The 22,989-nt window shown below is 51.6% G+C and overlaps 2 protein-coding genes across 2 annotated transcripts in view; one reads left to right on the top strand and one right to left on the bottom strand.

Moving 5' to 3' along the window:
• LOC142853975 (cadherin-23-like) overlaps window positions 1–22,989 on the bottom strand; it is a 246,940-nt gene that overhangs the window by 4,711 nt on the left and 219,240 nt on the right. The window contains exons 24-29 of the mRNA XM_075979128.1: window positions 22,582–22,801; window positions 20,930–21,082; window positions 18,857–18,970; window positions 15,774–15,922; window positions 4,616–4,676; window positions 3,701–3,849 (exon numbers count right to left, since the gene is read on the bottom strand). Coding sequence (XP_075835243.1) covers window positions 3,701–3,849; window positions 4,616–4,676; window positions 15,774–15,922; window positions 18,857–18,970; window positions 20,930–21,082; window positions 22,582–22,801 — 846 coding nt within the window. The remainder of the gene's footprint in view (window positions 1–3,700; window positions 3,850–4,615; window positions 4,677–15,773; window positions 15,923–18,856; window positions 18,971–20,929; window positions 21,083–22,581; window positions 22,802–22,989) is intronic.
• On the top strand, window positions 9,640–16,847 carry C7H10orf105 (chromosome 7 C10orf105 homolog). The gene is made up of 2 exons (XM_075980185.1): window positions 9,640–9,738; window positions 12,414–16,847. Exon 2 carries the CDS (start codon window positions 12,419–12,421, stop codon window positions 12,803–12,805), a length of 387 nt encoding a protein of 128 aa, XP_075836300.1. The 5' UTR covers window positions 9,640–9,738; window positions 12,414–12,418; the 3' UTR covers window positions 12,806–16,847.

The following is a 22,989-nucleotide window of genomic DNA, read 5'->3' as shown; positions in this document are numbered from 1 at the left end:
GGATCAAGATGTACAACGTTCAGCTCTTTTTCCAGCACCATGTTCCACCATGATGATAATGAACTAAATCTCTGACTCTGTAAGCCAGCCCAATGAAATGTTTTCCTTTATAAGAATTCTGCAGTCATGGTGCCTCTTCACAGCAATAGAAACTGTAACTAAGACACCAGACCCAAGGAAGTGCCAGACAGCAAGTATGGTCATTTGAATGAGAATGGCCCCCAAAGGCTCACGTGTTTGAATGCTTGGTTTCCAGCTGCTGGAACTGTTTGGGAAGGATCAGGAGGTGTGGCCTTGTTGGAGGAGGTGTGGCCTTGTTGGAGGAGGTGTGTCACTGGGAGTAAACTTTTTTAGTTCTCTCTCCTTCTTGTGTATCAGATGTAAGCTATCAGCTATTGCTCCAGGGCCATGCCGGCCTGCCGCCATGTTTCCTGCCATGATGGTCCAGGACTCTAGTCCTTTGAATCATTAGTCCTCAAATAAAATGCTTTATTTTATAAGTGGTCTTGGTCGTGGCGTTTTGTCACAGCAATAGAAAAGTAACTAACTCCACCCAAAGATCAAAATGCATCTAGGTCAGACACAGGAAAAAATGCAGTGTCCGCAAGAGCAGAAGTCATCATGCTTGGGGCCTTGTGACCCTCACACAATCTTCCATGATTTCAGGCCAGATAACTGTGTTGGGAGAACCGATCCCTGGCTCCTTCTAGAGCCGCCAGTGAAGCAGGGGACACTCCTCCCTACCCATGGGGTTTCCTGGTCCCCCTTCTGCTTTCCTGTGGACAGCACAGGTCACAGTAGTCAGTGGCAAGGACAGAAGTGGTGTGGGCAAGATGGCCTCAGAGCATCTGCCTTTGCCACTTTGACTATATTGACAGCTGCCTCTGGATTATCCCAACACACACACACACACAGACAGACAGACAGACGCGCACACACAGACAGACGCGCACACACACACAGACACACATATCACACACACACAAACACACCACAAACACACACACACACACATACACCCCTCCCGGGTTAGCAGGGAATTTACTCAGGGTGGGTAGGGTGGCAAAGCCAGGGAATTTGTGGTAACTGGTGAAGTTCACAGAGGGTTCCTCAACTTCATTGTCTTGAGGTTCCACAGCCTGCCATGCTAGCGGTCTTCACGTCCAGACACCAAGAATCTACTATGCAAATGACAGTGTCTCTACCACAGAGCACAGCTGTAGTAGGGAACCTTCTAAATTTGGCTTCGCCCACAACTTGTTGCAGAAGATCCTGGGTGTGGTGGCTGTGGTAGGAATTTGCACAGATAAATTTCGGGAACTCTATGTAAACAGAAACGAACCCTCTAGCTTTCAAAACTCCAAGCTTTCCCTTTCTGGAGTCGGCTTGGCTGTGACTTCTGGGGACCACGGGGAAGAAACTGTCAATCTGACAGTGTGCAGGGAACAGGAGGGAGGTGGCGTGTAAGCTTGGCCACATGTAGCCAGGCTTTCGATGGTTCTGACTGCAGTTTTAGCAGTAGAGAGAGGAGGAAAGATGGTGTGTGGTTTGTGAACCCGAGAGACACAGCTGAACAGGAAATATAGGCCATCTGAATTCTTGCTGAACAGGAGGAAGCTGGCAGCTGCCTCACAGAGCCAGACTGCTTTCTGACCAGAGTGTGAGCACAGAGCTGCCATTCCCTCCAACAGAGACAAGAGGGCAGGTGCATGCATACACTTGTACATGTGGGCATGCATAGAGCATGTGTACCCAGAGATGCCCAACATCCATAAGGATGGTTTCTCACCTTGCTTCCTGGCCCTCCGGGGACTGTCTCTAGTCCCTAAAGCAGGGCCGACAGCCTGTATGGCAAAGCTAGAGTCTTCACGTTGCCATCAAAGGTTCCTGGCTTTCCTGGGTCTCTTAGTGGTATGGAGGTACTATACGGAAAGGGCCATCAAATCTCCAAGTTGGGGGGACAGCACCTGAATTCTTAAAGTTTACTCTTTGGGGACGAGGCTGTAGCTCCTGTCAGGACCCTGGAAAGCCTTCTTGGGCACTGTGGTCCAGAGATTAGTATAATATAGAGGTAAGAGAACAGTCTAGGTCACCTGCCTGGGGGTGAAGCCTGGCTCCACCCCATACTGCTGTGGGAATCCTAACCCTAACCAAATTGGCTATTCCTCTTAGCCTCAGTTTCTCATCTGCAGAACGGATGTGATGCAAGACCTATCTCAAAATGGGCTCGATTTCTTATTCCTCAGAGTCTTGAAGACAGAAGCACATAAGGGGCCTGTGGCTGTGGTTCAGGGGCCTCACCCCTGCGGTAGTACACAGTCTGCCTTTGATCTCTTTTACACCCAGGGGTGTTGCAAAGAATCTGGTTTAACAACAAGGTTGGTAGCAGCCACAATGATCAGGCACCAGGAGGAAGCTCCTGGGGAGGAGATGGGTGGGAAGGTGGGGAACCACAGAGGGGGCTGTGGTCAGGAAGCCTGAAGTGCAGGGGTCCAGCCTGGACCTCACTGATGTCAGCCACTCTGTTATCTGAAGAGATCCTGCCGAGGGAAGACACAGCCACAGACGTGCCCATGAGGTGGATAAGAGCATGTCTTGCGGGGGACACTACACTACTGTCAGGACTTCTGACATCATGTCTGTACCACGCCTGTGTCAGCCACCATGATCTATGGGATCCAATGGACCTGATCCCCTCTGCTGTGTCCACTTGGACAGGTATTCCTTCACTCGGGGTAGCTTGTCGGGAGCCAACTTTCTCTCCCACCAAAGAGAACCAAAGTGAGAGCAGGAACTGGGGGAATCCAGCTTTGGTCCCACTCTGATGGATCTGCATGGGTTCCAGTTCCTGTTTGGAGACGTCCATCATGGGCATGTAGGGAAGTGTCCCCTGAGTGAGTTGAGTGACAGCTGGCCGGGTATATTCTGCTATGTGTCTCCAGTCCCAGAAAACAGCAGGTACTGATGGGCTGATAAATCCAGCTGATTCAGCCACACTCATGTCTGGGTAGAAGTTCCTGCCTGCTCTATTCCCAACTCCATCCTATTCATGACAGGGGCCATGTCATTCACTTCCTATGGCCTTAAGGGGCAGGGCCTATGGGCTGCTACGTGTGTCTGTGTGTGTGCGTGTGTGTGTCTGTGTGTGTGTATGGGAGGGTGAGGAGGACTGAACATAAACAGCACAGACAGGGGGCAGATCTGTGTTTGTGTGTCCATTAGAGAAGGTTCCTTGGCCTCAGCTGCCTAGTGAGGGTGGGTACAAGAAATGCATTTGATAGGGCAGCTGGGAATGGGATGGGAGTATTTTAGGAGCAGTTTCAAGAGAAGGAGCATTGATTTGGAACCAAAATACATAGTCTCAAGCCCTGTTTCTGCCTCTAGATAGCTCTATGGGTCTCTATTTCCTCATGTCGGCATCTAGTCCTCCTCGCTTATGTCTATGAGGTTTCCTCAATACATTGTGCAGAGCTGGGTGGGTGTAAGGGATAGATCAGTGAGGAGCCCTCTTTCCTCCCTTAGGACAGATATAAGTATCATGGATCCCTTTCCTCAGCTGGAGAAACTGAGGCACAGAATAAAAGGACAAATCCAAGATCCCTGACTGGGCTGGGCCCTTGGTGTCCTCACCAAACTCCTTGTCCAAGATGTTAGTCAGTACCAAAACCTGTCCCTCCCGCGCCACAACAGGTGGTCTCACCCTGACAGTGCTCCGCATGGGGCCTAGGTCATGGTTGTAGGCCTCCACCATCAGCACATGGGAGGAGTTCCGCTCTCTGTCCAGGGGCCGAGGGCCTCGCACCAGGAGCCCACTGCTGATGTGGATCCGAAAGTTGTTGCCATGGTTACCTGCATGGAAGGACACATGAGATGCATGAGCTGGACTAAGAGGAGGATAACTAAAAGATGGAGAGTAGTGGGTGCCAGGCCCTAAGGCATGTAGGACCTGCCCACAGGACTTAGGAACTTGGCTGAAGCCCACATTAGCCTAACAGAGGGGCACATGGGCCTACCTCTTTCTTATATGAAACCTGGGGCCTTATAAGGCCTTAACCCTTGTCTCCACGCCTCCACTTCCATTGGGGGTAGGGAAGCTTCAGGAAATTTCAGAAGGGTCTTGGACCCAAACCCTACTGTCTGTGAGTGAGGAATATAGGGTATAGTGGATTCAACTGGGTTGGGTTGGTACCCAAGGTCTTGGTTTCTTTCCAGGGACACACTTATCCACACTCAGCCCCTGGAGTTCATCACCCTTGATCCTAGAAGCCAGCAGATGAGTGAGTTTCATGCTCTGGATGTAGTGAGTGACTCGGGAAAGGGCTCTGGATTCTAGTTGGTCCAAGGAGAGTGACTCCTCAATGAGTTTCCCTGGATTCCCCTCCATTACGTGAAACAGCTTTGAGAACACTGTAGCATATGGAGATCTTAGGAACACGGCCAGTGTGCTGCCCTTTGCTTAGAATACATTTAACTTGGTGTAAACAATCAGAAAACCCACTTCCTTCCTGGGCTCCAGACTGTGGATACAATGCTTGGGCATCAGCTCTGGTCAGTCAAAGAGAAATATTGTCTTAGGGCAGCGGCCGTCCCTCCTGTCCTGTGGCAGCCCACTCACCATGGAGAATGCGGTACCAGACACGCCCAAACTCGCCCTCATCTGCATCCGTGGCTTTCAGCTGAAGGAGAAGAGACAGTGGAATTATTCCTAGTTCCAAGGTGGAGATGGGGGGGGGAATCTGTTTTTGCAGCTCCCCCAACCCCAGGCTTAAGTGTGCATCCTTTTTATTGTCCATAAGGACACCCTACTATCTATGGTTTATGCTGGCACCAGGACCGTCCCATTCCCTCTTCATGGGGTACAGAGGCGCATGTGGGATATTTCATTACCACCCTCTGGCCCGGGCTGGAAGAGGCCACTCCATACCTCTATGATCCCCTACCTGTGAGGCTCGTGACATCTTAGGAACATCACTTGGGTGACTGTGAAGAGCTGTATAGCTGAAAAGCCTACCCTAGCATGGGTGAGGATGTTTAAAAGCTGCATCCCTGGAGCTCCCTGACCACCCTGCAGAGAGTTCTACTGAAGAACTTCCTGGGATCTTTAAATAAACTATTGCTTCACCAAGGTAGCATTGGGTTGAATCATTTGTTTTATCATCAGTGTCCTCTCTGGGGTGAAGAGATGTTTGTATACATCTCCCTGGGGAAAGCCTGGCAACAGAATTGGTACCTATTCCGATCTGAAGATGAAATGCCCCCCCCCAGGTTCTTGTGTTTGAATACTTATCCCCCAGATGGTGGTACTGTTTGGGAAGGCTGTGGAAACTTTAGGAGGCGGTGCCATGTCCTGGGAGAAGTGGATCACTGGGGGACTGGACTTGAGGCTTTATAGCCTAGCTCTACTTCCAATTCACTCAGCTTTCCCAGTGTAGACGCAGTGTGACTGGCCAGCCTCCTGCTTCAGTCACCACACCTTCCCTGCCTGTTGCCTTGATGGACTGGTATCCCTCTGAAACTGTAAAGCAAAATACGCCCTCTACCCCTAAGAAGCTTTCGTTATGGTACTTTATTACAGCATTGGGAAAGTAACTAAGACACTACCCGTACAGGGACAGCAGACCACATCTGTCATGGTGCTAAGATGTACCTCGGAGGCTGATCCATCTGAGGGGGCACTGGAAGCCTTTGCAACACGCAACTGCAGTTCAGACATCTGTCCAAAAAGAACTTGCCTGTGTAAGGGAGGGATTACGATAGGAAAGTGGCATGTGGATGCTTTTGATTTGGGAGGAAAGATGCTGAAAGGGGAGAACGAGATGGAGGTGTTAGCCTGCTGCCTCCTACGGATGGCAGGAGGCAAGGGAGAAAGAACGCAAGTTAGAGCTGCGATCAATAGGCTTCCTGGGAGGCAAGGACTTGGGACCCAGGGAAGAGACAGGAGACTAAGGAGGAGTGACATGGAAGGGAGAGAAAATGCTCCTCAGCCAAATCTTTAATACAGAGAAACCGGGGGGGGGGGGGGCAATCGATGGTCCAGCATGCAGGCAGGGGCCTTAATGATAATCAGGGACTACTTAGCCTCTGAGCTGACTGAATTGGGAAAGACTTATTATCATTTATTTGTATGTATACATGCAGGTATGCCACGAGAGTCTGAGTGCCTGCAGAGGCCGGAAGAAGAGGGTGTTGGATCCTGGGAGCAACCAGACGTGGGTGCTAGGGGTACTAGGGGTGCTAGGGAGCAAATATTGAGCTTCTAGAGAGCAGTGAGCACTCTTAACCACCAGGCCATCTCTCAAGCCTCAGGGGAAAGGCATTTATACAAGGAATAAAAGAGTCTCTGTCTTATGCGTGAGGCCATGGGACACACAGGCGGATGGGGACGGCCCGAGTTGTGTGGAAATAAGAAACTAAGTGATATAAACACTCTTCCTCCTTGAGCGGAACACGGCACAGACCAAGACGACAGGAGGAAAACAAGTCCCTTAGACAACCAAATAGGGACCCTTGGTTATGTCTCAGACCTTCGTGGCTGGCAGGGACTGGAGGGCAAAGAGGAATGACAGACATTGCTAAGGGAATGACTAGGCATGTGAGAGGTGGTGACTAATGGCCAGTTTGTGGCTTTGAGCTCTGTGTTTACCAGAGAGTTACAAAAGAAGTTGATTTTCCTAGGGACGGGTTTGGGGCTTTAGTGTCTTTGCTGAGCTCCCTGGTGGAGTGTGACCTTTATAATGTAGGAAAAGCTCTGGGGGGATCTAAATGATTTAGACCAACATGTAAACTGGCTCTGTAAGGTATTAAAGCAAAGATGAGGGGGTGACAGAGGGCCGGAAGGCTATCTCCAGGTCACCCAAAGAGCAAGTGTACAAAGATTTGTGTTGAGCCAAATGCACCAGGGAAGGGATCGACGGAAGGTCAGATGCTGCGCCTGAGAGCTTCTAGAGGCTTCATGGGAGAGGAAGGAGCAAATGGCAGAGTGAAACAGGTGAAGAAGACCGTCCAACGAATGGGCGGCTATCCTCTCAGAATAAACTGTACACATTTCCCCCTTCAAGAAAGGGTACTGGGCTGCAGTGGTGACATATGCCTGCAATCCAGTATAGCATGCAAGACCCAGAGGACTGTCATGATTTTAAAGTTAGCCTGGTCTATGTAGCAAGTACTAGGCTAGCCTGGACTGTAGAAGGAGATTCTATATCAAAAACCTCATGGAGATTGGGGGCCCTTTTAGTAGCCAGGTGTTGCCAATGGACAGTGGCCGTGGTACTGATACTGAACCAGAGAGTCGGTCATCTAGTAGGCATGGCAGAGGACAACATGGACCTCATTCACCCTCACTGCCAGTTCAGCCAAGAGGCCCAAGCTATCCTTATTAAGGCCATCATGGGAAGGGAAATACATGGCAACCCCATGGCAGTGTCCCAAGATGAGGCCCTAGGGTGGTTTATGGAGAATGTGCCTTCTAGAGGGACAGATAGGGTACAGCCCCCATCCATGATGTGGTGCCTAACATTGCCTTTTTTTTTTTGAGGAAACAATTGACAATAGTGACAAGATCTTCCCATGATGCATTGGACCTTGCTAACTTTTTTTTTTGTGTCCCCCTTGCTGCTGCACCACACAGCCCCTGGTGCATGTTTATAGTGGACAGCCATGGGTCTCCAGAGATCATGCCCAGCCTCTGTGAAAAAGTCTCATTGCAGAATGCCAATTCTGAGTGTCTCACAGATTTGGAAAAGCATCTGGAATAACAGTAAAAACAGCAGCGAAAGAGTCTGGGTAAAGCTATACCACAAGGGTGGAAATGGGCATGCCCAGAAGCCATAAGGTTACTGATGAATTATCCCAGTGCATGAACGCAGGGAGGTCCCCGAGATCCTCCACACGGGAGGCTCTTGTGTCTGCTGTTGGTTGGATACCCGTGTTAGGTGGAAAATTCTAATTGTTGGAGATACTCAATACCTCAGTGGAAGAAGGCAAGCTAGGAGCTCCCTTAGCTAGATCTGGGAGCTCCCTCCCCTTTGCCTGACTTCTGTAGAGCTGGAAGGCACCATGGAGGCTGTTAAGAGAAAGATCACAATCTTATCGCTATGCACTCTCTATGGGCTACAGGCCAGGCCAAAATGTGTCCTCTGGAATAATAGTGGCATGGCTGTTAGAGGTGCTTTTCTATTGGATTTAAGGCCCAGGCCACAAGACAGAACATTTGGTTCTATAAATCAGGGCAAAACTTTGTGGCTGGGAAGATCATAGGCCTTCATAGCAAGGCCACAGCTGTTGTTTTGTTCCACGGATGTGATGCTCTTGTCAAATCGCCTTCCAGGCATTATTATATTTCACAGATTACTGCTGCTGCTGTTAGCCTTGAGCAGGAAAACATTTTTTTTTTTAAACAGTGGACAGTAATTACCGAAAAGACACTTGGGTGGAGCTGCTGAAAAATTCGGCAGGAAGCTACATCTTTGGTAGTCATCGTCCATGCTGGGGTGAGCTTTTTGATGATGCAACTGTTTTTGAGTCTGTTTTGGCACTCAAAAGCTGTACTGCAAACTTTCCTATCCTCACTCATTGCACACACTTCGAGAAAGGAGGACTGAGGAGGGGTTCTCCTTGCAAAGATCAAGTCAGCAGAGAGATGGGGGGGCGGGGGGTTTCGCGTGGCAAGGGCTCTTGTCCTTTCATTAGGGAGACACTGGATTCCCACCCAGCACTAACTCATTGGCTAACTGGAGCTTGGGCTTCAGGAGTAATTCCTCCAACACCAGCTGTTCTCGGCTGGCTGGCAGCAAGGAAGCCAGAAGCTGGGTTTGCCGCAAGCTCCTGGGCCCCCAGAGTCACTTGTCACCTGTTGGGAGGGGCCGTGTTGGGTCACCAAGGCTCTCTCGGTGTTTCATAGTACACTGGAAGGCTCTTGTCCACTTCAGGGGAGGGAGACAAGGCTTTGTTTTGTAGTGAAGGGCTACAGGCCTTAGATGTAGCTGTGATTGCTACCGTGTATACAAGCTTCTAGTAGACAAGCTGCACAAAACTCAGGCCCCCTAAGCAGGCAGCTGGTTGCCAGGGAGGTTTGGGATTCTTGGAAGAAAGGAGGGTTGTGGGGGAGGGTTGGCGAGAGACTGGTACTCCACTCAAACTGTAAACGGCCTGTCCTTGGCCATCCCTCGGTCCAGCATTTTGAAATTTGAAAAATGCTCCTTGCCCTCACTTCTGCAGCCAGACATCTTAAAAGGGACACTCCTCTGAGAATCCAGGAAAGACAGAGCCTAGAGACCCTGCAGGGGAGGTCTTGGGGGGCAAGGCTCCCGGCCCATCACTCCTGCTGTCTCTGTGCTAACAGACCCTCTCCCTGGTAACCTGGGGGCTGGCAGGCATTGAATAGTCGACCATACCATTCAAATTTCCAAGGGGGATGGTGGGAGACCCGGGCCCATGAGGTGGTTAAACCCACCCCCTGCTGTCATTAGCGTTTGCACCCGTGAGAGGGCTCCAAGGAAACAGGCTAGAGCGAGCCACACAGGAGGGCTCCCTTCTCCTTCTTCCCACTCAGTTGCCATCCCTACCTCCCAGTTGTCCCCTCCCCTAGGCACTCCAGGACTCTTTCAACAAAACCAGGCTCAGCTGGAGAAACAGAGAGAAAGCCTGCCCTGTTGCCTGTGGATAATACAGCGGGCTGGTACACCTTGGACCTCCTGGGACAGCTGAGCGACCTTGCACTGAGAATACAGACCTCCAAGGGTAGGCCTGCGGCCAGTGACGAGGGACTATAGAGAAAACCAAGGAAAGAAGTAGGGAAGACCTTTACTGGGAAATTGGGAGGACATGAAGGGGTGCTCAGATTTGGGGAGTCCTTCTATTGCTCTGAGAAAGGAAATGAGGCCCAGTAGAGGGGAATGAGTAAGCCAAGGTCACGCTTTCTCTGTGGGATTCTAAGGGAAGTAAGATAGTTCTAGGCAGAGCTTATGGAGAGGTGCATTCAGTGGAGGGCTCCAGCAGGAAGGGGGCCCCATGCTTGGGCTTCAAGTCCTCTAGAATCAGCTGTTCTTGCTGGCTGGCAGCAGGGAAACCAGCAGCCAGGGTTGCCTCAAGCACATCAGAGTCATGGACTACCACGAGGGTGGCTCAGATGCTGAGGCAGAAGAGGCCCTCACGGCTTCTCTGGGTTCTGTGCTAGTAGGATGGAGGCCTTTCTCAGCTGGGACTGCCCTTTCCTTACTGGAGCCAAGTGCTGAGAGCCAAGGGACTGCTAGTTTCTTTCCACGGGGGATGGCAGTGGGTATGCCCCATCCCTACTCCAGCTGACTCCAGGAAGGGCTGATCCATAGATGCTGTCCACTCAGAGGGCTTTCCAGGCCCAAGGCCTGAAGGGTGGAGGCCCTGAGCAGTTAGACAAACATCAGAATTTCCAGCTTGGGGAAGCTTCAAGGGATGGGAGGGGTTGGGGTAAGAGATGGAAGGTAGGTGGGTGGAGAGTACCGGGTGCCCTCAGTCAGCTGTGCCCAGGAGCCAGGAGTTAGGTCCCGGAGTTGCTGGTGAGTATCCGAGTGGGACAAGGGCTTAGGGGCTAAGCGGCCAGGGTGGCCATGTTCTGTGATTCCCTGGCTGAAGGCAGGATTTTGGCATAACCGAGCCTCCCCTGTGGTCCTGGTTTTGGTGCCAGAGTCTGAGGGAGAGGCCAAGTAATGTGGGAAGGAGGAAGCTGCCCTCCATCCGCCTCAGGTGAGGCTCTAAGATCAGAGTTCTGTTTGGATCTTTGAAATTTTCTCTACCGGGTTGTGCAATGCACAAGGCGTAGCCGCTGGCCTGTCAGCTGGACGGAGGCTGTGTGTGTGCTTTGATTGGCCTGGGGAGCACATCCAGTATTTAAAAACTGATTTAAAAACTTTTGGAATCAAGTTTATCTGGCATTTTGTAATACCCATCTTTCTTCTGTGCTTCAGACAACTTCAAATTAGCTGCCAACATTTAAATAGCAGGGATGTTTGCCTTAAAAAACAAAACCAAAAAAACCCCAAAAAACTAAAAAAACTTTTCTTGCCTCAGTTGAGAAGCCTGAAGAGCCTGGCAAAAATTTCTATGTTCCCAAGGGCCAGCCCAGGCTGTGGGGGTCAGCTAGGGCCCTTTTTGGAATTGGCTATCTAGCTTCTTTGGCCATGCATTACCCGCGCCAAGGCTCTGGAATTATTATTACCAGCTACTAGGCATCCAGTTTAGCCTGGTCCTTTGTCTATGAGGACAGTCTGTGGCATTCCCCACAGAGGATGGATCCCCTGAAGGGATAATGGAAATGTCTAGAAGGTGAACGATGTCACAGGGCAGGTTTCTGGCTACACTGTCAGCTCTGCGTTTATATTTCCCAAGTGTGTCTGAGTGACTCAGAGAGGGTTGGGAGTCTAGTAGGGGGCAGGCACGGGACCAGGAGTCAGAACATCTGGTCTTTCTCCTCTTTGCTTGCCTATGTGGCCTTGGGTTTGGCCTCTCATGCTGAGTCTTGGTTTCCCTGGGAGCAGGTTAGGCTGCATCAGGAAGTCGCAACAGAAGTACTCATGGATCCAGGCAGGTGGAATAGGTATGTGGTAGGCATGAGGGAGTGTGGCCAGCTGGGGCTGGTGACTTCTGTAAAGGGGACAACAGAGAAGCCACTAGTGACATGGAAAGAGAAGCTAGGCACTCAGATGTCTGTCTATCTATCTATCTATCTATCTATCTATCTATCTATCTATCTATCTATCTATCCATCCATCCATCATCCATCCATGCATCTATCTATCTATGTCTCATATAGCTCAAGGTGGTCTCAAATCTCCTAAGTAACCAAAACTGGCCTTGAACTCCTATTCTTTCCCCCTCCCCAGAGTGCTGGGGTTACAGGCATGCACTATTACTCCTGATGTTTCCACATCTCATTTTAAAAAATAGTCGCAGATAAATTAAAAACACACCAAGCAACCACCAAAACACATGTGTGGGCCCCTGGTCTACAGCCTTGGCCTTAGGCCATTGCGAGGGTCCCCACCAGCCCTTACCACAGCATCTTACACTCTGACTTGTTCTTGATTTGTAAAGTGGCTTCCTGATAGAGTTGGGATTAGATTTTTGGTTTTTAGGCTTAAGTCTGTATGGCAATTTCCGAGAACCGATTATAAAATGCCAGAAAGCTTTCAATACACTATGCTCTTCATGGCTGTGCAGCAGCGGTAGAGCAGATAGAAGCCCCCGGTTCAAGACTCAGCCCTATCACTAATCAGTTGTACTAACTGTGCCTCTTTGGGCCTTGCTGTACTAATTGTGACAAGAAGATCATGAAAATATGACTAACTGCTCAGCCCTCATTGGTATGCTCCAGGTGAGTCTCTCCTGCCCATGCCTGGGATGCAGTTCCTTTGCCCTGATTCTCTGTCCTGCCCTTGCAGGCACCATGAACACAGGGGGCTCCAGCCTCTCCAGCCCTCCAACTTTGCTTACGACTCCGGCCACTTCTGGGACTTACACCCAGACTGCCGACCCTGTACCAGTTCTTATCGCCCTGGCCTGCATTTTTCTGCTTTTGGCCTCTTGCCTGCTATTCATGATGCTGTGCAAGCCCACCGCGCTGGACCCTGGCCGTCAAGGGGCCCGGGAATATATGCCACATCACCCAGGGAGCCCCAGCGAGCCCAGGCTCCGGCTCTGGAAGCGCCTGGGCTCGCTACGCCGATCTCTGCACAGCTTCAGGCGAGGCAGGCCTGCTGCCCAGCAGTGTCCTCTGCCGGGCCTTGATGACCAGCGAGGTGACTGTGACTTCACTGAAGCCACTGAGATGTGATAAAGTGGCCATCTTCATACAGGCTAACCCTAGACCTCTGATGGCTGCCTCTGATGGAGCCTGGCATTGTAGGCTGTCGGACAATGATACCCTAGACCCCTATATCACTCCAGTGTTTCCTTGTGTGTCCAGCCCATGTCCTTTCCAGGAGACTCTGATCACTGCTTCTGCTTGTTAACAGACTCTTGGCTCAAAATACCCACAGGTCTTTAGACCTTTACTCTGTGGCCCTGAGGTACAACTTGGGGATACTGCAGCATCCCCTTTTGGAAGCAAGGTATCTACTGATCCCAGGGATAGCATCCCCTGCTCCGCCAGAAAGCTTGCCTAGCTTCTGAAGACCCAGCTGAGAGCAGTTGCTAAAAGGCCCAGATCCTCAACCAAGTGGGATATTTGCCTATTCTGGGTCTGCACTAGCTTGTACTTGTGCTAACCTAATACCCCAGGGAAAGCAACCCAGGGATCCGTTTCTTGACCTTCTTGTTCCTTCTTGTGGATCTGGTTAGTTGCCAGCTAGGGGACTGGAAAGTGTCAAATCATAAGTCTGGGAACTCCCTTTGTGGCCTCCTGTCAGGACAGATTAGGAGGACTTGAAGACGTCAGCCTACAGAAGAAGTTTCCTATACGCCAAGGGCGGTAGTTCACACTTGTGCTCCCAGCATGCAACAGGCCGAGGCAGAAGGATTGTTCAAGACCACCTGGCTACAACATAAAATCCTGATTCAAATGAAATCAAAACAAGTCAGACAAAGAAACAAACAAAAGGCTGTTGTTCAAGGCTAGGTGGAGGCTCTGTCACCATGGCAGGAAGCTATGCCACTGCCAATACTGGAAGGGATGCTGCCTGGACTCTGAGGACGCATGACAGTGGTACCACTGGGAAAGAGATGGCCTCCTCTCAAATAGCATGGGCCAGACCTCTCAGAACAGTGGTAGGATCAAGGCTGGCTCGCACGAACTGTGCTCTGTGCGTTGTGGCAACAACTTCATCAAGTGACCTGTGTAAGTAGGCCTACTGCATTGTGGTGTGGGCTGCTGGGAATCCCAGCCTTTGGTCCCATCTTCTATAGCCAAGGCCTCTGCTGCATCTCAGACTTGAAGATTACGAAGAGGGAACTTGCGATGCTTACGTCCTGTCCCAGAGTCAAATGACCCAGGGCCCCATCACAGGGCTGCTCCCTGCCCTGCTATGACCCAGAGTGAAGTCACTCAATATTCCCAAGGACTAAGTGCTGGTTTTGCTATTCTCCAGATCCAAAGCCCCCACTGGTTTCCCTTGCCCACTGGATGTATCCATTCTATGGTGTGCTGCAGGATCTAGGCAGTAGTGGCAATTTATCTTTCTAGCCTCACCCTGACCAGACACCTAAGGCAACTGAACGATCTATCTTCCCTGTCTATGGTTGAAGCTTTGCTGGCACCCACATTGTGAAGCCTTCTTTGTTTTGCAATAGAACTGCCCTTCCGTCTGGAGCTCCTCTGGTCTCTCATCTGTCTTAGGGAGGCCAGCAGCATGCACAGTCTTGTCTGTCTCCTTTCCTACAAGCCTGGGAACTGTAGGGAGCGACATCATGTCCCAGCACCCACCGTATCCCTAAAGCGGTAGGTATCTGGTGTGAGCCTGCCCCACACCAATGGCCTAATGTCTCCTGTGATATCCCTAAAGGAAGGTGGCTCTCCAAGCTTACTATGGAGGTGAGGTCACTGTGCCTTTCTCCTGCATCCTTATGACAAGGTGGGGGTACCTTTGCAGGGCACTTCTACAGCCTGGGAGAGAAAGTGTCCTGAGACCCTGAACATCTGAGAAGTGGATAGACCAGGGTAGCCCCATGTCACTCAGGGACTCCAGGACGTAAACCCAAGTTTTACATACATAGAATCCAGGATTTCAGGACCAGGAAGCAATCTAGCTTCTCCCCAAAGGACTTTGAGCACCCCCCTTGCCTCTTCACCCCACCTGAAGCATCTTAGGCTAGACTCCCCCATGGCCTGCTATGCTCTATGTTGGGTGGGTTACAGGTTCTGGGGTGCCTATGAGATGGAGATAGCAGGTACTAAGTTAGGGTGGTGTTCCATTGCTTCCTGGGTGGGGGCTCTGGTTTTTTTCTTAGCCGAGGCCAGGAAATGGGTGAGGATCCATTTTTACCCTCTCTCTGGGAGCCAGCCGCTAGATTCTTACATGTCTCATGGCCTTTCTGGACTCTATTGAAGTCAGCTTTGTGTTCCTTTCTTGATCATCTCCAGTTCTCCCACATGGAGGTAGGCAATCTCCTTCTCCCTCTCTTCCCTCCTTCCTGAGCTAGGGAATGGGCCATAGCAGCAGGCCCATCTTTGTTGAGTTTGGCTTACTCTTGGATTGCGTGGAAAACACTGAGGTTGATGAAGTGGGTCATTCAGTCCCTGTTCTTCCCCCAGCAACTAAGTAACAACCCCCATGTGTATACGTGTATGTGTATGTGTGTGTGTGTGTGTGCGCGCACGTGCATCACACACACACACACACACACACACACACACACACACACATGCACGCATGCACGCGCACACACACATCATTTTCAAGGTCAACTCCCTCTGTGCCTCTTAGCTGTTTCTCCTACTCTGGGCCAAGGAGCGCTGTCTTCTTTTGCCTGCTTTCTTCCAAGAGGGGAGCCTGGCCAAGATGCTGTGAAAGCCTCTCTGTCTGGCCTTGTTGAGCCCTGGCTCTCCTCCTTGAGTCCTTTCCAGGAAAGAGTTACTTTCCCCTCCCATATGCTCTGAAAGGCTCTGGGGGAAGCTAAGGCGAGCCAGGGCCCTGTCCTCAGCTCACACAGAAAGGAAGAGGGACCATGCATTTCTTTTCTTGAAGTGCAAGCTACTTTCAGGCCACCCTGGACTGCTGCTGTCCCTACCGCTTATGACATGATGCTCCTGAGCCCGTGCCCTCAGGGCTGAGCATAGCCCAGTCTGGCCCCAGTCTGCCACCTACCTGCACAATGCTGTGACCCTCTGGGATATCTTCTGGGATGCTAGCTTCATAGCTGCTTTGCAGAAAGATGGGCCGGTTGTCATTCACATCCAGAACGGTGACAAACACGGTGGCCGTACCAGTGCGTCGCTTGCCTACAGGGCCATTGTCTGCGGGAGGTGAAGAGAACAGGCATTAGAAGTCTGATACTCCAGGCCATCAACCAGAGTTACACGGATCTACACCAGCCTCAAGAGCTCAACGCCCTTCCAGACGACCAGCAACACTTAACAATACCCAGGGATGACCTAATGCCATGTCACAGATAAACTTCATTGGCTCATTCAGTTCCCACAACAGCCCAGGGAAGTCGGCAGGATTCTCTCTCCCAATTCACAGCGGAGCTAAGCAAGGCTCTGAAGAAGATGGGATGAACGGTCAGATTTCCAGGAACCTATACACACTGGTCATGGCATAAAAGGGGCTTTTGGAGATGTAATTATGCCAGGGATCTTGAGCGGAGGCCAGTCCCGTTATCCATTTACCCAGCGATTAAGTGTCCTTGGAAGACACAGTGGGTCCCTGTCATTCCTAATGGGAAGCCAAGGCCGGGGAATTGTGAGAGACCAGACATTTGAGTGCCGCCTCTCTCAAAACATAACCACCAACAAAGAGAAAGTCAGGCGAAGATGGAACCACAAGCCAAGGAACCCTGCAGCCACCAGACATGGAGACGAGCAAGGAGGGATTCTGCAAAGGAACTGCGGCTCTGCCGACACCTTGAATTTGAACTTCTGGAACCAGAGACACCACATCTGTGTTCTTTTAAGTCACCACAGTTGCGTTGATTTGTCCCAGTAAGCCTGGGACCCACACAGATGAGGAGACACAATGCTGCCTGCTGTTCAAGTCAGGGTGCAGTGAGGGCAAGGGAACAGGGTAAGAAACTGGGCCAGCCACCTCAAGGGCAGGTGTTTGCTGCTCCAGTCACAGATGATGGGCAAAATGTGGGCCCAGGGACACCGGGCTTCTGATTTATCAAAAGAGACTGAACATCCGAACTTTGGAATAAAGTCTTTTAAAAAAATGCCCCCCACTAAGCATTATTATTCCTTATTAAACATCGGGCTGGCCAGGCCAGCAGGCCTACAGGTTGAGCTTAGCTCTCAAGCCTAAGGTATGTTGGGACTCTGCAGGAGCCAGCCAGGGTGGAGAGCGGTGACACAGGTGTCATGGCCCCACCTGGGAAAGCTTCTGAACGTCCTCCCCAGAAGATGACACTCCTGCCCCAGAGCTTTATGTCCCCACCAGGACACTCAGCCCAGGGGGGAGCAGGGGAGTATGGTTGGTTGGAGACCGATGGTGACTTGGTTTTTCTTTCTAGTTGAGTACATGCTGGGGTATGGGTCATTGACCACAGGGTCGTTAGTCCCTTTTACTCTTGTAGGTTCCTCCCTCTCATCCCAAAGGCCCTGCCTCAGCTGAAGATGTTGAGCTAGAAAACCTTCATGGATGATGGGACCAGAGCCCCATGCTTCTGCCAGCTCAAGCCAAGGCTGGCTCCAGTGTGGTGATGATGGCCCTCCAAAAGGCACTATGCTCCCAGGCTGCACCCCAGATGGGTAGAGAGCAGAGCAGGGCCTGGCTGAGCTGGGTGGGACATAGCTCACTCCTGCTCACCTGGAGCTCTCCACAAACACTATAGAGGGGGCTCCTGGGAGGAGGGAACACAAGTCTCCCCATATCTGTCTCCCCTCCAGAACCCTCAGGGACTTCCTACTTATTAGAGAGCAAAGGCAAAGCTTTTAACTCAAGATTCAAATCTCCACATCTTTCTTCCCTGATTATAGCCTTTCCTTCCAGAGTCTGTTAGACCTTGGGCAGGTGGCTAGCGTGTACTGGGGGACACATATGCATGCAAGCCCCCACACATACATTCACATGCACAAACACACACACAGACATGCACACATGCATGTGCACACACAGAGACATACACAGACACATACATGCATATGCACACACACATATGCACAGACATGCATGCATGTACACACACACACTGTAACTCTCTTGTCTGCCTAGCAGCACACCCTGCCCTTTCCAGGGAAGACTACACCTGACTGCCCCCCTTGATGTTGAGATCTCTGGTGGGATACCCTCCTGGGTAGGATACCCTCCCGGTGGGATACCCTCCCCGCCCCATCACCCTGTCTGTAGCACTAGAGAGGAACAACTTACAGGCATAACTGGGCACACCTCACTTTCCTAGCCACAATGAGGTGCCCAGCAACCAGCACAGACCTGATGGAACTAACCACAGCTAGCCTAAAGGCTGAAGCTGTGAGAAGATTTGAATCTGGGAGGATGTTGAACTGGGGTGGCTGTCACGAATGGCCATGATGGTTCACTGAATGACACAATTAATACACAGGGGCAGAACAACCAAGGCAGGGAGACCAAGGTCCAGTGTTGCCCCCTAGTTCCGACCAGTCACTGCCCATTTATTTTAATGTTTGGTTGTTTAAGAAAAGTCTCATGTAGACTAGGGTGGTCTCAAGCTTGCTGTGATGTTGGGAATGGTTCGGAACTCTTTTTTTTTATTTTTATTTTCTAGACAGGGTTTCTCCATAGCTTTTTGGTTCCTGTCCTGGAACTAGCTCTTGTAGACCAGGCTGGCCTCGAACTCACAGAGATCCGCCTGCCTCTGCCTCCTGAGTGCTGGGATTAAAGGCGTGTGCCACCACCGCCTGGCGGTTCTGAACTCTTGATCCTTCTGACCACACCTCCTCTGTGCTAGGATCACAGGTACGTGTCATCAAGCATGGATGCACGATGCTCATATGTCACCTGTCTACCCTTCTGTGTTGTTCTGGCATAGCAGCAATGAGTCTACTTAGTGGCCTGCGTGTGGCCTTACCCTTCTTAGCACTTGGGAGCACAGGATGACAACCACCCACCCCACAGTGCCCGGTAATACTATGAGTGTGGTGGGCCTTTCTTCACTGGCCTGAAGGCAGAGTTTGGGCTCTAGGCCTGGTTCCCCAATGCGAGCTCTGCCTAGGATAATGGTACAGACAATATGCAGGGCAGCTAGGTCTTACCGATGGCCTCCAGTACAAGCGTGTAAGAAGCAGTGGTCTCACGGTCCAGGCCGACGACGGTTCTCACCACAGCATCCCGGTAGCCTACACTGAACTTCCCGTCCACATTTCCCTCTGCAGGCAGAAGTGAAGGAAGATTTAAGTTGGGCAGCAGAGCTCTATATGGGACAAAGGGAGGCATCGTGACTCTCTCCCTAACAGGGGACCTGCACAGAACCCTTCAAAGGATGCTATTAACCTCTTATAGGTGGAGGGCATAGCCTAAATGACTGGAAGCCTAAGTGTTCAACATCTGCTGGGCACTTATGCACTACAGCGTACCAGGCACTCCAATTATGGACCAGTTCATCTACTCTCCACTTGATCTGAGGGAGGGAGGTTCTGTGCCCTGTCCTGACTTCTTCCTGAATGTTAGCTCTGGAGCTTGGGTCCTGTCCATATTGCCCTAGCCTTTCTTTCAAAGGAGACTGAGCAGCTGACTTGGGTAAGGACTTTTTTTTTTTTTTATTTTTCAAGACAGGGTTTCTCCGTAGCTTTTTGGTTCCTGTCCTGGAACTAGCTCTTGTAGATCAGGCTGGCCTCGAACTCACAGAGATCCACCTGCCTCTGCCTCCCAAGTGCTGGGATTAAAGGCATGTGCCACCACCGCCCAGCATTGGGTAAGGACTTTTACATGTGGCCAAGGACTGACTTTGGGGTGGGGGTTGGGTATCTCCCAGGACCCTCATCTTTGGGGATAGAGAGGGGTTAAGGACTACAGCTCTCTGGGCAGGGACTCATGGAGGACTGGAATGGAACAGAGGGGCAGGTGGATCGGAGACAGGCGAGGCTTGGTGGCCCTCCCTGGATGGTGGTCCCCTTGTGGGTAGAGTCAGGGGAGGGCTCTCTGGGACCAGCGAGAGAGAAGCAGCCAGAGTGAGCTGGTTGTAGTACAGCACTCTAGACAGCAGAGGGAGCTGTTGTACTGTGCCTGGAAGAAGCGGGGAGGCTCAGTTGGTTTCAGAGATTGGAGATCAAGGAGGGCTCAAGGCCAGTGAGCAGGACCGGGTGACTTGGCTGCTCTTGGGAAATCTTTCTCTTTATATGGTTTGCACCTGAGGGAAAGTGCTGGAAGTCATCTTTCAGGATCCTCACAGTCTAACATGTCTTCTGTGATGGACAGAATCTAGTTCTGCATGGGGCAGGGAGTAAAGCGCAGTTAAGTGTTAGCGGCAGAACCTCTAGATTTGGTGCCACGTGGGAGTCTCGCTAACTGTGGCTTCCAGGAACCGTCTTTAGGACAGGAGGTGAGCATGAGTAAGAAGGAGAGAAAGGCCTGGGAGGGAGAGCCTGGGGGCTGAAAAGTCAGTCACTGTGGCTACAGGAAGCCATGAATGACATGTAAAATGACATGTAAGCCAGGATCCTGTACTGCTGGGGCGAGATGTCAGGGAGGGTAGTGTGTCCACTGCGCATGTGTTCGGGTTCGTGTGCACAGGTGTTGTATATATGTGACAGGGACCCAGACAGCTCAGAAGCACAAAGAAGGTGGTTAGGGGAGGGCTGAGGGATGGGGAGGGCTCTTCCCACCTGCCCTGCATCCTAGAGCTTGTCAGGTAGGCTATGCATTGAGATGAGCTGAAAAACGGTTCTAGCTCATGAGATGATGACTGCAGAGTGTGTTTACCGTACCCAACAGGTTCCACTACTGTGGCAGGTTCACTTTCCCCAGAGAGCCAGGCCAGGACCTCATCAGCTTCAGCCACAACATGGTGGTAGCTGCTGAACATGTTCCAGCCCAAACGAATCCATTTAGGGAGTTTGCAACCATCTGCCTCTCAACAGATAGGCGTTCTCGGGGGGGGGGGGGGGGAGATGAAGCCACATTCCTGCGGTGACTGCCTTCTCACCCCAGTCAACACTGTCCCCTCCGCCTACCCCCTCCCCTCTACACCTTCAGTCTTGAAACTTCCTGAGAACCAGGAGCGAGTCCTTGGGGGAGGCATGAGGGTAGAGGTCCATGCCCCCTTTACACGCTTCTGTCCCCACCTGGTCCGGGTCCCTGTCAGGAGGGCAGGGCAGCAGGGGAACTACCTGTGATGAAATAGCTGAGCTCTGCATTGAGGCCCACGTCATTGTCTGTGCAGTTCAGCCAGACCACACGGAACTCGCGGGGGACGTCCTCAGACACGGACACATTGTAAACAGCAGGGAAGAAGGTGGGCGTCTCATCGTTCACGTCCAGCACTGCAAGCAGAAGAGACACTAGGCTAGGCCTGGCTACTCCTGTGGACGCCCAGGACCTGGCAGCAAAGGATTTCCAAAGGGGTCATGGGCTCCAGGTGACATCTGTGTCAATGCTGTCTGGTTATGAACCCAGGGGTCCTGTATGGTGGCTGAGCTGGAAAGGTCCAAGCTGAGTGGAACTGGCACACACACACCACTCCTGACTATGATATAGGTGTGCTAAGGCCAGTATGTCCTTAACAACAACTGCAATAATAATAATTACAGTGACACTAAGGGTTTCCCACTCGGTCCACAGCCACCCCCATGGCGTCATTCTAAGGTAGGCATCACCAGCCACATTGTACATGGGAGGACAGGAGCTCAGAGCAGTTGAATAACTTCTCTGCTGTTGCACAGTGATAGAGGGGAGGGGCTGTGGTCTTGGAGAGAGCTACCCCAGTTTACAAAAGGGATCCCAGGGCAAGAAGCCAGCTCTGAGGGGTTTCCTTCCTAAAAATTGAATTTCCCTTAAATGTTGGTATGTCTAGCTTTTCACACGAGCCCCCACTTTCCTGAGCATATGGGGTTTAGGGTGACCCTTACAAGTGAGACTACTTCCCTGTTCTCTGTAGTGTCACCAGAAGTGACAGGCCATTGTCACTATCTGTGGATTTGCTGAGCTTGGGAGAGAGGTTCTTTGCGGGGGGGGGGAGGTCCTCTTTGAAAAGGGGATGCACTTCCTATTGATTATTTGGTGAAGAAATGGGTCCCCAAACTGGCTCCCGGCATCTACTAGGGAGTCTTGTATCCACAGACAAGGGAGCAGCTGACTCTGAGATGCTCGCAGTCCCTGTCTCCATTAACACGGCTGTGTGTCCGCGTTAGGTCAGCAGCTACCTCTCTGCTTCCCTGTATCCTCTGGTGGAGGATCAGGAGGGCCAGGCCAGGCTAAGTCCTGCTCCTACTTCCTCAGGTCCTTCCTGACTCTACTCACACTCTGTCAATGTTTCCATCTTTCTCAGAGCTAAAGACCTTTGCAGATGGGAGATTGTATTTCTTCATATAGGGTGAGCACCATGGCACTTAGCCCCAAGGGGTGATGAATCTGGGAGTGGAGACTCCTAGCTAACTTCTTTCCACCATAGCCATACCCTTTTATGAGAAGTTCTATGGTTCCATGCCCACAGAATGGGGAGTCTCCTTTACCTCGGAGAAAACACCGGCTTTCTGAAGATGACAGCCTGCTGGGAACCCTGGGGACCCAGGGTCAGCTTTGGCCCTCTCTATAGATGCTGTGATGGGAGAGTAGGAGGGATGGAGGCCTTGGTGGGGTTCTGGGCTTTGAGGCAGTGGTCAGGTAGGGACAAAGCTCAACTAGCATCTTGAACATAGTAGAGACAATCAGGATGGGGCTGTTTGGCTTCCCACTGGAGCAGGTACCCTGTGGCTAGTGTAGGGCTGGTAAGTGATGGTACTGTCCCAGACCCAGCTCCTAGCAGGAGGTATCCCTTACTTACCGCGGATGGTGAGTGTGCTGGTGGAGCTCTTGGTAGGTGTGCCTGCGTCGCTGGCCACCACCCGCAGCTGGTACTCGGCAATGCGCTCACGGTCCAACTCGGCTGTGGTCGTGACCACACCACTGGTGCTGTTGATGACAAAGTCCATGCGGGGCAAGCCCACCTGCATGCGATAGGCCACTAGCCCATTCAGGCCCTCATCCAGATCGACGGCCACCACCTGGGGGGAAGGAGAGGCTACGTGAGGGGGTGATGCCAGGCTGAATGCTTTCCTGGGAGTAACTTCTCCTTTCCTACCAACCAGAGCTCAGTTCATCAAACACACTTGCTCCCCTGTGAACCTCGGGCTGGCCACTGTCCCCTGGGCAGCCTTTATTGGGCAGGATGTCAGGACTGGAACCTTCTCAG

Source organism: Microtus pennsylvanicus, chromosome 7 (genome assembly GCF_037038515.1).
Source record: "Microtus pennsylvanicus isolate mMicPen1 chromosome 7, mMicPen1.hap1, whole genome shotgun sequence".
Taxonomy (NCBI): domain Eukaryota; kingdom Metazoa; phylum Chordata; class Mammalia; order Rodentia; family Cricetidae; genus Microtus; species Microtus pennsylvanicus.
This window is presented reverse-complemented; position numbering and strand designations above follow the sequence as displayed.